Source organism: Saimiri boliviensis, chromosome 8, assembly GCF_048565385.1.
Source record: "Saimiri boliviensis isolate mSaiBol1 chromosome 8, mSaiBol1.pri, whole genome shotgun sequence".
Classification (NCBI taxonomy): domain Eukaryota; kingdom Metazoa; phylum Chordata; class Mammalia; order Primates; family Cebidae; genus Saimiri; species Saimiri boliviensis.
In genome coordinates this window covers 42,375,363-42,390,656 of record NC_133456.1, presented here as the reverse complement: position 1 = coordinate 42,390,656, position 15,294 = coordinate 42,375,363, and the positions used below count along the sequence as shown (strand labels likewise).

The following is a 15,294-nucleotide window of genomic DNA, read 5'->3' as shown; positions in this document are numbered from 1 at the left end:
TCAGTAAAATCCACTCACCAACATACCCTAGTCCCCATGGAACGTGATTGGTCTAAGGATATCTTCTATGAGTCCTACCCAGTAAGTAGAAATATGGACAAAGGATCAAGTATTAATTCATTTCTTTAAACATCAGAAGTGAAAATGTTCTTTCATTTATTTAAGCTGTCATGTGAAACATTAGAAGGTAGTTTACTTGCATTTGAGGATCAAAAACATCCCCATTAACTGTGGAAGCAATGATATTCCCTTTAATTATTTTTCTAATTGCCTTGTTTATATGGTGTGAAAAGCAATTTAAACATGTTTTTAAAAATGTTTCCAATGCAATCTAAGTTTTTGGCCATGAAATAGCATCTTTCTTGTACTTCTTCAGCTGTTGTCCTTTCAAAGCAGGGGATGCTTATTCTTTTTGAACCTGAAAAACAAAATGTCAGTGTGTTCTGTGAATTTCCTGTGATTTTCACCAGTGGAACACATGCCCAGAACCAAGCTGAGTCCTTTCCAGAGGTAAGCAGGCCTTAGCCAACTCTTCATTAACTTCAAAGGGAGGCAGGGAATTGAGGCAATTATCTGCATTATAGAAAGCAGACACCGGTAATTCACCCCAAGGGTATGCTCAGTCACTCTCAATTTTCTGCCTGCCTTCCCTTGCCTTGCCAGTGAAGGCAGCACCCCTTTTAGCCAACCCCATGAGAAGAAAGATTCTGCAGCCACATCACCAATATGCTCCCCAGCCCTGACACACAATTCTGTCAGAAAACCTTTTCCTTGTGCTTATGACAGTTGAGGGATTTTTTGGCCTTTCTTCTGTGAAGGGGAAACAATTAGTCACTGTGCTGCCAAGGAAGGTTTTCCTTTTCCTCTCTGGCCTCTCAAAAGCAGTTTCTGCTTCACTCACTGTGTTCTTTGTTGAAAATATAACTGTGACAAAGTCGAAGGGATGGCATCTGTTTTGGAGGCCCTTTGACCTCCTGCAGCTGAATGCAATTGCAGCACGTGGGAAGCACCTCCCTGAACAACTTATATGAGGTTGCTGGCGGGCTCTGCATACGAGACCCTACATCCAGTGCCATAACGCTTCTCAAATTGAGGCCAGAGTTCAAACCACTTAATTGGCCCTCTCGCATAGGACTTATCCTTCAGGCAGCTATTCAGGCATCAGTAAAAAATTTCTAGAGTCTCTCAATAATTCATATTTCTTATATTTAGATCTAAAAATATTCAATATAACCAACTCTTAGGCTCTCCTTCAAAAGAGATGCTTTTGACCTCCCTTAAGGTAGTATTTATGCGTATTATTGGCAACCCTATCAGCTTACCCAGCAGGTTTACTAGTAATTCAGTTACTACCTGGATTCATTTGTATAAAATAATCAGGAGTCCATGGAACAAAGATGATTTTAAAAAGCACAGATGGATGGACTCAAAATTTGGAGTGAACTCTTTTTGGAATAGACACATTTGCACCATCTCAATATGGAGTCCAAGAGGGAAGATATTTAAGATTGAGACACTGAAGGAAAACAAATGCAAGAGTCTTGCTTTGCAGTTCTCTGCTTTATATTCCTGCTTCTGCCCAAAAACAGAGAAAGAGGGCTAGTGATGCACCACGTTTAAAAAAAAAAATGAAATGATGGTGCCTATGCATGCCAGAAGCTGTGCTCAGTGATTTCAGGCAAGCTATTAGCTAGTATCACATTATCCAATCTCCTTTGATTCCTTTCCCCTAAAGCCAGACCTCATTTAAAAACTGTGTATTCCTGAGAAAATTTTGATATGGAAGCCAAAACTACCTAACCCTACCCAACATTCAGTACATCATTCTTCATCACTGTACCAGTAAAATCAGGGCAATGGCCTCTACCATTAGATTAGAAGAGCTGTTTCATGGACCAAGGAGACACAGAAAGATCCTTTTTTCTGTGTTTTCAGGCAGAATCAGGAATATAAAGCAGAGAACTACAAAGCAAGACTCTTGCATTTGTTTTCCTTCAGTGCCTCAATTTTAAACATCTTCCCTCATGGACTCCATGTTGATATGGAACAAAGTCATGTATGTGTCTACTATGGAAAGAGTTTACTCCGAATTTTGAGTTGATCCATTTGCTTTTTAAAATCATCTTTGTTCCATGGACTCCTGACTACACAAATGAATCCAGACCCTAAATGTCAGACCCTGCACATTAAAATGGATGTAAACATTTGAAAAGTATAAATACAATGTGCATGCCACTCAAGTGCTTAGCATTTCATCTACCTGGACAAGTATAATTTAGTACACACGGAAAGGTTTTATGGGAACCCTTTGTTCTTATCTTTTGAAAGTAAGCTTTTAAAGTTGGGAAGGAGATCCAAGATGGCTAAATAGGAACAGCTCTGGAGTGCAGTTCCCAGTGAGAAGAATGCAGAGGGTGAGTGATCACTGCATTTCCAAACAAGTTTTTACTGCCCACAGACCAGGAGATGCCAGGTTCAAAAGCGCCATAAGTTTCGAGCATGGCTGTTTGAGCCGGTGCTGCCAGTCTCTGCACAAAACTGGCACAAATACGGGCGGCTGTTTCAACAGGCTCCTAGAACATCTGGGATACAGAGCTGCCCATTCAAAGGAAAAAAAGGGGGCTGAAACAGGGAACCAGGTGATCTGGCTTGGTGGGTCCCACCCCCTACAAAGACCAGCAATCTGAAATGCTCTGGATTGAGAGTTTCACAGCAAGTGCAGCTGGACCTGGGACAGTCCAGCTTGGTCGGGGGGAAGGGCATCAGCCATTACTGAGGCAGTCTGCCACTACCAAGGCAGTCTGCCTTTACCGAGGCAGACCACCATCACTGAGGCAGTTCTAACAAGAAGTTCACATAGCAGCTGGGCAGAGCCCACAGCAACTCAGTAATCCCTCTGCTGGCAGACTGTGGCTAGACTACCAGCTTGCTGGGCAAGGCATCTCTGAAAAAAGGCAGCAGCATGTCAGGAACTTATAAATAAAGCCCCACCTTCCCAGGACAGAGCACCTGGGGAAAAAGGCATTTATGAGTTCCACTGCAGCAGACTTAAATGTACCTGCCCAGAAGCTCTGAAGAGAACAATGGAGCTCCCAGCTCAGCACCTGAACTCCTATAAGTGGCAGACTGTCTCCTTTAGCAGCTCCCTGACCCCTGTATATCCAAAGAAACACCTTGTAAAGGAGAGCTCAGACTGACATCTGGCAGGTACCCTTCTAGGATGAAATAACAGAAGAGAAACTGACAGCAACCCTTACTGTTCTGCAGCCCCCGGGGGTGATTCCCCAGGCTAGCAGGTTCTGGAGTGGACCACCAGCAGGCCTACAGCAGAGGGGCCTGACAGAAGCAAAACTAAGAAACAGAAAGAAATAACTTCAACATCAACAAAAAGGATGTCCACTCAGAGACCCCATCTGAAAGTCACCAACTACAAAGACCACAGGTAGATAAATCCACAAAGATGGGAAGGAAGCAGAGCAAAAAGGATGAAAACACCAAAAACCAGAATGCCTCTCCTCCTCCAAGGGAACACAGCTCCTCACCAGGAAGGGAACAAAGCTGGACGGAGAATGAGTCTGATGAATTGACAGAAACAGGCTTCAGAAGGTGGGTAATAACAAACTTCTTTGAACTAAAAGAACATGTTCTAACCCAATGCAAAGAAACTAAGAAACTTGAAAAAAGGGTTTCAAGAAATGCTAATGAGAATAAACAGCTTAGAGAAGAATATAAATGCCTTGATGGTGCTGAAAAACGCAACAAGAGAACTTCGCGAAGCATATGCAAGTTTCAATACCTGAATTGACCAAGCAGAAGAAAGGATATCACAGATTGAAGATCAACTCAATGAAATAAAATGAGAAGGCAATTCTCTTGGTCACATTCAGGTACACCTGCATTTCACAGGTGTACCTGAATGTGACGGAGAGAATGAATCCAAGCTGGAAAACACTCTTCAGGATGTTATCCAGGAGAACTTCCCCAACCTAACAAGGCAGGCCAATATTCAAGTCCAGGAAATACAGAGAACACCACAAAGATATTCCTCAAGAAGAGCAACCCCAAGGCACATAATCGTCAGATTCACCAGGGTCAAGATGAAGGAGAAAATGCTAAGGGCAGCCAGAGAGAAAGGTTGGGTTACCCACAAAGGGAAGCCCATCAGACTCACAGCAGACCTCTCCACAGAAACCATACAAGCCAGAAGAGAGTGGGGGCCAGTATTCAACATCCTTAAAGAAAAGAACTTTGAACCTAGAATTTCATATCCAGCCAAACTAAGCTTCATAAGTAAAGGAGAAATAAAATTCTTTACCAAGAAGCAATTACTCAGCGATTCCATCACCACCAGGCATGCTTTACAAGAGCTCCTGAAAGAAGCACTAAACATAGAAAGAAACAACCAGTACCAGCCACTCCAAAAACCTATCAAATGGTAAAGAGCATCGACATAATGAAGAAACTGCACCAACTAACAGGCAAAACAACCAGCTAGCATCAAAATGGCAAGATCAAATTCACACACAACAATATTAACCCTAAATGTAAGTGGGCTAAATGACCCAATCAAAAGACACAAACTGCCAAATTGGATAAAAAGCCAAAACTCATCAGTGTGTTTTATCGAGGAAACCCATCTTACATGCAAGGATACACACAGGCTCAAAATAAAGGGTTGGGGGAAGATTTACCAAGTAAATGGAGAGCAAAAAAAAAGCAGGAGTTGCAATTCTCGTCTCTGATAAAATAGACTTTAAACCAACAAAGATCAAAAGAGACAAAGAAGGACATTACATAATGGTAAAAGGATCAATGCAATGAAAAGAGCTAACAATCCTAAATATATACACACCCAATCTAGGTGCACCCAGATACATAAAGCAAGTTCTTAATGACTTACAAAGAGAATTGGACTCCCACTCAATAATAGTGGGAGGCTTTAACACTCCAGTGTCAATATTAGATCAATGAGGCAGAAAATTAACAAGGACATCCAGGACTTGAACTCAGACCTAGAACAAGCAACTGGAACAGACACTTACAGAACTTTCCACTCCAAATCCACAGAATATACATTCTTCTCAGCACCACATCACACCTACTCTAAAATTGACCACATCATTGGAAGTAAATCACTCCTCATCAAATGTAAAAGAACAGAAATCATAACAGTCTCTCAGACCACAGTGCAATCAAGTTAGAACTCAGAATTCAGAAACTAACTAAGAACTTCACAGCTTCATGGAAACTGAACAACTGGCTCTTGAATGTTGACTGGATAAACAATGAAATGAAGGCAGAAATAAAGATGTTCTTTGAAACCAACGAGAACGAAGACACAACATACCAGAATCTCTGGGACACATTGAAAGCAATGTCTAGAGAAAAATTTATAGCAATAAATGCCCACATGAGAAGGAAAGATCTAAAATCAACACCCTATCATCAAAATTGAAAGAGCTAGACGAGCAAGATCAAAAAAACTCAAAACCTAGCAGAAGACAAGAAATAACTAAGATCAGAGCAGAAATGAAGGAGACTGAGACATAAAAAAACGCTTCAAAAATCAGTAAATCCAGGAGTTGGTTTTTCAAAAGGATCAACAAAATAGACCACTAGCCAGATTAATAAAAAAGAAAAGAGAGAATAATCAAATACTTGCAATAAAAAACGATAAAGGGGATATCACCACTGATCCCACTGAAATACAAACTACCATCAGAGATTACTACAAACAACTCTATGCACATAAACCAGTAAATCTGAAGAAATGGATAAATTCCTGGACACTTGCATCCTTCCAAGTCTAAACCAGAAAGAAGTCAAAACCCTGAATAGACCAATAACAAGGGCTGAAATTGAGGCAACAATTAATAGTCTACCAACTAAAAAAAGCCCAGGTCCAGATGGCTTCACAGCCAAATTCTACTAGACATACAAAGAGGAGCTGGTACGACTCCTTCTGAAACTATTCCAAACAATCCAAAAAGAGGGAATCCTTCACAAATCATTTTATGAGACCAACATCATCCTGATACCAAAATCCAGCAGAGACTCAACAAGAAAAGAAAACTTCAGGCCAATATCCATGATGAATATCAACGCAAAAATCTTCAATAAAATACTGGCAAGCTGATTGTAACAGCACATCAAAAAGCTTATCCACCATGATCAAGTAGGCTTCATCCCGGAGATGCAAGGCTGGTTCAACATACGCAAGTCTATAAACGTAATCCACCAAATAAACAGAACCAAAGACAAAAATCACATGATCATCTCCATAGATGGAGAGAAGACCTTTGACAAAATTCAACAGCCCTTTATGCTAAAAACCCTCAATAAACTAGGTATTGACAGAATGCATCCCAAAGTAATAAAAGCTATTTACAACAAACCCACAGCCAATATCACACTAAATGCGCAAAAACTGGAAGCATTCCGTTTGAAACCTGATACTAGACAAGGATGCCCTCTCTTACCACTCCTATTCAATATAGTATTGGAAGTTCTAGCCAGAGCAATCAGGCAAGAAAAGGAAATAAAGGGTATTCAATTAGGAGAGGAGGAAGTCAAATTGTCTTTTTTTGCAGATGACATGATTGATTGTATATTTAGAAGACCCCATCATCTCAGCCCAAAATCTCCTAAAACTGATAAGCAACTTCAGCAAAGTCTCAGGATACAAAATCAATGTGCAAAAATCACAGGCATTCCTATACACCAATAACAGACTAAAACAGAACCAAAGCAAGAACCAAACCAAATCCCATTGTGAATGGGAAAAAGAAATCCCATTCACAGTTACTACAAAAAGAATAAAATACCTAGAAACACAACTAACAAAGGATTTCTTCAGTGAGAACTAAGAACCACTGTTCAAGGAAATAAGAGAGGACACAACACATGGAAGAACATTCCATGCTCATGGTTAAGAAGAATCAGTATTGTGAAAATGGCCATACTGCCAAAAGTAATTTAGAGATTCAGCAGTATCCCCAACAAGCTACCTATGACCCCCTTCACAGAACTGGAAAAAACCACCTTAAACTTCATATGGAACCAAAAGAGAGCCCACATAGCCAAGACAATCCTAAGCAAAAAGAACAAAGCTGGAGGCATCATGCTACCTGACTTCAAACTACACTACAAGCCTACAGCAATCAAAACAGCTTAGTACTGGTATCAAAACAGAGATACAGACCAATGGAACAGAACAGAGGCCTTGAAATCAATGCCACACATCTACAACCATCTGATCTTTGACAAACCTCACAAAAACAAGCGATGGGGAAAGGATTCCCTGTTTAATAAATGGTGTTGGGATAACTGGTTAGCCATGTGCAGAAAGCAGAAACTGGACCCCTTCCTGACACCTTACACTAAAATTAACCCCAGATGGATTAAAGACTTAAACGTAAGACCTAACACCATAAAAACCCTAGAAGAAAACCTAGGCAAAACCATTCAGGACATAGGCGTAGGCAAGGACTTCATGACCAAAACACCAAAAGCACTGGCAACAAAAGCCAAAATAGACAAATGGTATCTAATTAAATTCCAGAGCTTCTGCACAGCAAAAGAAACAATCATTAGAGTGAACCAACAACCAACAGAATGGAAACAAAATTTTGCAATCTACCCATCTGACAAAGGGCTAATATTCAGAATATACAGAACTAAAACAGATTTACAAACAAACCCATTCAAAAGTGGGTGAAAGACATGAACAGATACTTTTCGAAAGAAGACATATGAGGCCAACAAACATATGAAAAAATGCTCATCATCACTGGTCATGAGAGAAATGCAAATCTTAAACACATTGAGATACCATCGCACACCAGTTAGAATGGTGATCATTAAAAAATCTGGAGACAACAGAAGCTGGAGAGGATGTGGAGAAATAGGAACACTTTCACATGGTTGGTGGGAGTGTAAATTAGTTCAACCATTGTGGAAGAAAGTGTGGCAATTCCTCAAGGATCTAGAAATGGAAATTCCATTTGACCCAGCAATCCCATTACTGTGTATATATCCAAAGGATTGTAAATCATTCTATTTTAAAGTCACATGCACATGTATGTTCATTGCGGCATTGTTTACAATAGCAAAGACCTGGAACCAACCCAAATGCCCTTCAATGACAGACTGGACAGTGAAAATGTGGCACATATACACCATGGAATACTATGCAGCCATAAAAAATGATGAGTTTGTTTCCTTCATAGAGACATGGATGAATCTGGAAACCATCATTCTCAGCAAACTGACATAAGAACAGAAAATCAGACACCACATGTTCTCACTCATAGGCAGGTATTGAACAATGAGAACACATGGACACAGGGAGGGGAGCATCACATACTGGGATCTGTTGGGGGGAGAATAGGGGAGGGACAGTGTGGGGTAGAGAGGTTGGGGAGGGATAACATGGGGAGAAATGCCAGATACAGGTGACATGGGGATGGAGGCAGCAAACCACATTGCCATGTATGTACCTATGCGACAATTCTGCATGATCTGCACATGTACCCCAGAATCTAAAGTTATACATAAATATTTTCAGGAAAAAGAAAATTCTCATCCATGCAATGACATCAGCCCTAAACAAACATGATTTAAGACTTAGAATAGAGTTGAACACCTGCCATACCTTTTTTCCAAACTCTCTTGCTTTAATCTTGAGTTTATTGACTTGAGATTCTGCCATCTCTGCCCTTTCCTTCACTTCATTCAACTCATGTTGTTGCTTCTTGTACTTGGATAGGTATTGATTGGCTTGTGCTTCCTATAAAAATAATAAAGAAATCTCCATGCCTATCTAGTCAGCTTTTTTTTTTCTGCTCTGACATGAGAAAGTTGAATAATGTGAAGAGAATCTAAACTTCTCAGTATGGAATGAGGTATCTTTTTTTGGTATGATATATTGGGATTCAGACTTTCTAGCAGATATAAGATCCATTTTTTTATAACTTTTGTTCCCTGGAAATTCAGAACCTAGTTGGCACTTTTCATCAGCTGGATACAGCAGAGCTCTCACAGAAGGAAAATGTGCTGAAATAACCACAGTTGTTTGTTTTGTCATCAGTTTAACATCCTATTCTACCTCTGAGTAGAGAGCCTTTATCTTTAAAATTATATGGGTCAACAGGTAATTATTAGACCTTGGGCTAGAACAAGTAGTGTTTTAGGTCAAATCACTGAAATAATTAAAACACCTCAAGAGTTAATACTAGGGATAGATCAATATATATGGCACTTATCAATTCCCTGTAGTTATGGATACTAATCCAGGAATGGCAAGTACATTTCAATTTTTGCGTTTTGTCCACAACCATATCCAGGATCAAGAACAAATACTGTGAACCATGTTTATGTTTACCCAAGGTTTTGGGGTGGGGGAGGCCCCAGGGTGGACTACCTTGCCAAAAACTGGCCTTCCCTACAAGACACCCTGCTTTTATATGGCTTATTTCTTGCAGTGTACCTGTTTGGGTGAAACTGCAAAGGTAAAGGAGAAAGCTCTGGCTTCCTGGAGGGAAAAGCCATACACATTATTGCCATGGGTGAGAATTATAACGTAAGGAAAAAAACGAGAATGAGCAGACTCTAAGCTGAGCTGGCCCTCTCTGACAAGCTGCTTGCTGAGCTCAGGGCTACAGATCTCCCTTAATCAAAACAACGCTGGGAAATCCATGACACTCCAACTTCCCCAGGCACTCACCGCCATCTCGACTTGCTGCTTGTAATTTTGTACTTTCAGCTGAAGTGTATCCATCTGAATTTGCATCCTGCTCAGATTCTTCTTGTCTTCCTCTGCCTGCAATGCATAGGCATGTATGGGAAGGTGATTCAGAAGATCCAGCTGTCTACATTGGGATAGCCTCATGTGAGGAAATAAGGGGTTAGGGAACTTTATTAAACTGCATCTCAGAGTTGTGATTTTAAAAATGGGTTTAACTCACCCAAGTTCCAAGAAATTAATAAATAGAACTGTCGGCACTAACAGACATCTGTCCTGATCCACCAACTTTTGCTGAAATGGGAGTTAAAGCCATTGGGCTCTGTTTTGGTCTTCAGTCTTTCCAGCTCAACCAAGCTCTATCTGCCTGAAGCTATATCTGCATACTTAAAATGAGTAATTAATTATCTACTGCTATATTGTACTTTAAGGTGGTGGGGGAGTGCATTCCAGATGATGAGAACAACTATAGCTTTAGCTATAGCTAAATAAAAAGCTATATATTTAGCAGGAATTAACTGCATTATTATAAAAGCCACACATTCAAAACTGAAAAACTGTTGCTTCCCATTCAAAACAACTATTCCTTTAAACTTCCTAATTGACTCTTGGCTTTGCGTAATGGAACAATTCTGATGCATCAGCAGACAGCAAAGAAGATTCCACAAACTGTGGGAAGCTTGGTGTGCCCATTCTTACTGCCTCAATTACAATCCGGCCTTGGGCTGGAGAAAGAAAGTCTGGTGGGATACTGTTTCTCAGCTGTGCCCCACAGACCCTTTGGTATTCCAGGGAAAAAGGAGGATAGATGCAGCCAGATACATAAGGCTCTGCCTGCTCCCTCTTTCCTCATGCCCCTTTAACTGGGGTATTGCCATGTTAGCGCTATTGAACTTTTCAAAGGAAGAAAATATCTCAATTTGCTCAGGGATGAGAAGCTGATTCAAACAAGAAAGATCTACTGCTGCTGCTTAAATTTTTTTTCTGGCTCCCTTTGACCTATTCCATCAGGTATCAACTTTTTTGGCAGCTTTCATGTTCCTCCTACTTATCTTCCATTCCTTGAGCACCACGAACCCACTCCAACCAGATGACATTCCCCTGCTTCTCCAGAGCTCCTGCTTATTCTGTCCTCCTTAGGTTTAGCCAAGCTGTTCTCATCATCTGGAATGCACCCCCACCACCTTAAAGTACCATATGAAAGTAGATATTAATAATTACTAATTTTAAGCATTGGGAGGCAGGGATGAATATATATGAAAGAACCTAGTTGGGGAACTGAAACAAGTCTGGTTCAAATAAAACCCCTTCTTTGTTTTTATCTGCCTATCCCTCTACTTGTCAGGCTTATAAAATTCAAAGATTTATAGCATTATGTGCTTACAGTAAATTCTAAAATCAATACAGGTTTAATTGCCAATAATCAGTTTACTGAGAGGAGAGTAAATTGGTAGTAAAGGAGGCCACAGAGAAGAAAACTGAGAAAAGCTAGAAGTGGTTGCTGACGTTACTAACCTTCCTCCCACTTGGGAAGGCAAAGCCATTGATGTTAGACCTAGGTTCCCATCTCAGCTCTGGGGCATTGAGTAACTGAGGTCATGGCTATGCACTTCCTAAATTTCCCTTCAAGAAAATAACTTGCCATTCAGCTGTGAGAAGTGCAGTTACCTGATAACCTCCAACTGCAGTGACTTTGGGACCTGCCACAGCATTAGCACTGAGGCCACACACTTCCCAGGCAACCCCTAGGCAATGGCCAGGCATAGTGGAGTCACTAGAGTCTGGCCATTTCTGCCCAACATTGGAGGCCTTTCTGGGCAACCTTTGTGCTGGAGACTTGCCCAGAGCTGCGCTACAGTCTGAGGCTCTTCCCATCTCCTCTTCCTCCCTCAGCCCAGCCTTTTACCTCTCTGCCCCATCCTGCTTGCTTGCATCTTCATCTTTCATAGATGTTACTTCTTTTTTTCTTTTCTTTTTTTTTTTTTTTTTTTTTTGAGACGGAGTTTCGCTCTTGTTACCCAGGCTGGAGTGCAATGGCGCCATCTCAGCTCACCGCAACCTCCGCCTCCTGGGTTCAAGCAATTCTCCTGCCTCAGCCTCCTGAGTAGCTGGGATTACAGGCACACGCCACCATGCCCAGCTAATGTTTTGTATTTTTAGTAGAGATGGGGTTTCACCATGTTGACCAGGATGGTCTCGATCTCTCGACCTCGTGATCCACCCGCCTCGGCCTCCCAAAGTGCTAGGATTACAGGCTTGAGCTACCGCGCCCGGCCCAGATGTTACTTCTAATAGATCTCTTGTACATCTAACTCTATCCTGGCATTTGGTTCCAAGGGAACACTCTCAACACAGCAAGTTAACCAAATTGTATTTCCTTGTCCCTAAAAATGATACCATATTCTTGACTAGATGTGTAAAGATTAAATATTATCTACACAGATTTCTGCATGTAGGAGGCAGTTGATGGGAGAACCGAGCAGGTGGGTGGAGAGTGAGGGGCAGAGGAACTATCTTGACCTTCTCTAGTAATTACAAGTACTTAATCTTATGTTCTTCTTTATAGCACATTTTTCTAGGGGCTAGAGAGAGAGAAATAGGTTTCCAAATGCTAGGGGGATACAAAGGAGAGGGTAAATGCTGTATGGGGATCAGCCACAGAACTGCCATGGAGTGGGGTCACACTTGACTCCTTTCCAGTAGTAGAATCTTCCCAGAGGACTTTTCCTAAGAAAATCTTAGTTGTGTCCCTTTCAAAATGACATTTTTAATTGCACCCAGGAATGGGCTTTCACCAAACACCCTGCCTCCTTGTCCTGGTGGTGATTTTGATGATTAAATTGACTCAGCATTAACCTTGAACATTTCAAAACCAAGTAACAGGAAATGTGGATTGTCCTCTAATGTCTCTTTAAACTTAGAGGGTTTATCCTAATAGATATTAGCTGATTTGATGGCAGAAAATAGGCCTATCTAAGCACTGTGCAAACACTTAGAAGAAATTAATAAATGCACCTCATACTCGTACATGAGAAATGCTACGATTATTACAATGAAGAAACAAAAGTAAGACACAATAGAACAAGAATACATTCCATGGGACAATGAAAACCAAAAAAATGTATAACCTTTTTTTGTTGTTGTTCTATAATCAAGTTCCTTACAGAGTAAAACAATATTAATAATAAATGGGAAAAAAAGAAGAAAAAGCCAGACATGAAAGCAGCATTTCACTCCATCAACATGGGTGGCTTCTCCACCCTCCTCAAAAGAAGAGTAGAATTGCGATCTTTTATGTTCCAAAGGTGTTTACTTACTTAGCCACACATACCATGGGCCCACTCCTCACTGGCTTTGATATACCTAGCATGGTCTAAAGAAGTGTCAGACTAACTCATCTTACAAAAGGAGCCACTTCATAATAAAAAGAGCTGTGCAAGTAGCTCATTTCATCTTAATTAGCCCAAGTTGATGCTTCTGAAGTGCTGTGCCTTCTTATCTATCCTTTCTGCCGCAAGGGAAGAAGACTTTGACATCTTTAACAACCCAGCCTCAGGAACCAGAATCAGGACTGGCAGATCTTTCATTGGTATTGTCAAAGAAAGCTGTAAAAATGGGTGCCTAAAATGAATTTGCCTCTGTATTGGAATAAGCGATCATGTGCAGTGTGAGAGGGCTGGAAAGTGACTTTTAGCATCTGTGTTCAACAATGGATATCAGGCAACTACTGTGTGACAGGCAGATGCCAGACCCTAGAGGGGAGAACAATACATGTCCCTGCCATCAGAGAACCTATGTTGATTGAATTAGAAAGAAAAGGGAAGCAATGGTTGAAAGTGAAAATGCAGATGACATTTTTACTTTAGAAATGCATTAGTTACTTGTAACAAGTCTGCCCCCCTCTTTTCAATGATCTGCTTGAGACCAATGGTAGTCAACAGGTTAGACTGAGAAAACTTCAGAGGTCTCTCTGTGGTATTTTGTTTCCACGTGGCACCAGCAACAGTGTCCTCAGTGGCCTTGAGTGTTTGTGCAACCAGAAAATAGGAGCAGAAATGCCCCCCCACTCCAATTTAGTCAGCATCCCATGTAACCTGCCAGCTGGGTAGCCACCCCAGGCCTCTGCCATTAACTTCATTTACACATTGTTCTCACTCAGCCACTCACAGGAAGGCTTCTTTATGAAAGCACTGCAAACACTATGTGTGAAAAAATACAGATGGTATAAATAGCTTTTCACTTCTAATTGCAACTTGCCGCTCACATTTTATTTCCTGAGAGCTCTGAAAAGAGACCGATCCAAACCACTAATAGCACAGGAGCTCTGGGAGGGTGAGTCAGTGTCTACTGCTGAGCAAGAACAAAGATGAAGAGAGAACGGTAGGAGTCCCAGAAGGCCATTTCAGGCTTGAAAGAGTACGTTTCTGCAGGGTAGCGCCCAGCTAGACAAACAGGGGAGGGTTTCCCGAGTACCTGATAGGTCAGCTCTTTGATGCATCGCTCTAGTCTGCGGGCTCCCCTCTGGGCCTCTGCACTGCGACGGATTTCACCCTCCAGTTCACCTTCCAGTTCATGAACCTGCAACCAAAATGCGACCTCAGACCACACGCTGCCAGCAAGGCTGGCGTTCTATTTGCCAGTTGGCACAATCATTTGAAAGACAGCAAAGTAGTCAAGGGAACATGCATACACTCTGTTTCTGGTAGTGCTCAAACAGGGCAATGTCTCGGGGAAAACTCTCGCCAAAAGTGAGATCGTTTATGGGTTCACAAAAAAACTGTTTAGACTCTGAAATATGTGAAAGGCTCATTCACATAGGCAGGAGAAGCTTCTTGAATTACAAAATCACACCCAAAGTGTATGTATGAATGTATATGTAAGTACAGAGAGTAAGCAATGTGTAGTCCACTTGAGGATTTGGTCAACGTACTACCTAATCTTAAGCTGCTTTCCCTATGTTCAGCTCTGACTCTCTAAAGAAATCAGATGCCAAGTTGATCTCACAGACATGTCACCCATAGCCCTACAGTCCTGCTTTGTGGGAAAGCTATCATACAGATGAACTGCCTGCAGCCTTATGTAGTCACACAAACAAGCTTAACATAACATTCATTCAACGCAGGTGCCTACCACATACCACACCCCAGTGCTAGGAATACAGCAGTGAACAAAACAGACAAAAATCTCTTCCCTGAATTAGCATAGATTCTAATGTGGGGAAGCAGACAGACAAAACAAAGTAAAATGTAGGCTATGTTTGATGGGGATAAGTGCCATAGAGAGAAATAATGCAGGAGAACAGGTAGGGAGCCGATGTTGGCTGCTCCCCATGCCTGGGGGGCTTTTTTCCTGCTTTCTCCCCGACTCCAATGCCACCTTCTCCAAGAGGACTTCCTGAGGACAGGAAGGCCAGTGCCCTGAGGCACGAATGTGCCTAGCACACCTGACCTCACCTCTTACTCCCCACTGGAGCCATTCTTCCCTCCTGTACCTCCTCAGAGACATGCAACGTGAAGAGATGGGAGCAAGTGTGCAACTTCCCTGTGGATGAA

At 41.6% G+C, this 15,294-nt stretch overlaps 1 protein-coding gene across 1 annotated transcript in view; it reads right to left on the bottom strand.

Moving 5' to 3' along the window:
- Positions 1 to 339: 339 nt before the first annotated feature.
- MYH15 (myosin heavy chain 15) overlaps positions 340 to 15,294 on the bottom strand; it is a 150,872-nt gene continuing 135,917 nt past the window's right edge. The window contains exons 38-41 of the mRNA XM_074404414.1: positions 14,216 to 14,320; positions 9,725 to 9,820; positions 8,654 to 8,788; positions 340 to 418 (exon numbers count right to left, since the gene is read on the bottom strand). Of these exons, the coding sequence (XP_074260515.1) occupies positions 404 to 418; positions 8,654 to 8,788; positions 9,725 to 9,820; positions 14,216 to 14,320 (351 nt within the window). The 3' untranslated portion in view covers positions 340 to 403. The remainder of the gene's footprint in view (positions 419 to 8,653; positions 8,789 to 9,724; positions 9,821 to 14,215; positions 14,321 to 15,294) is intronic.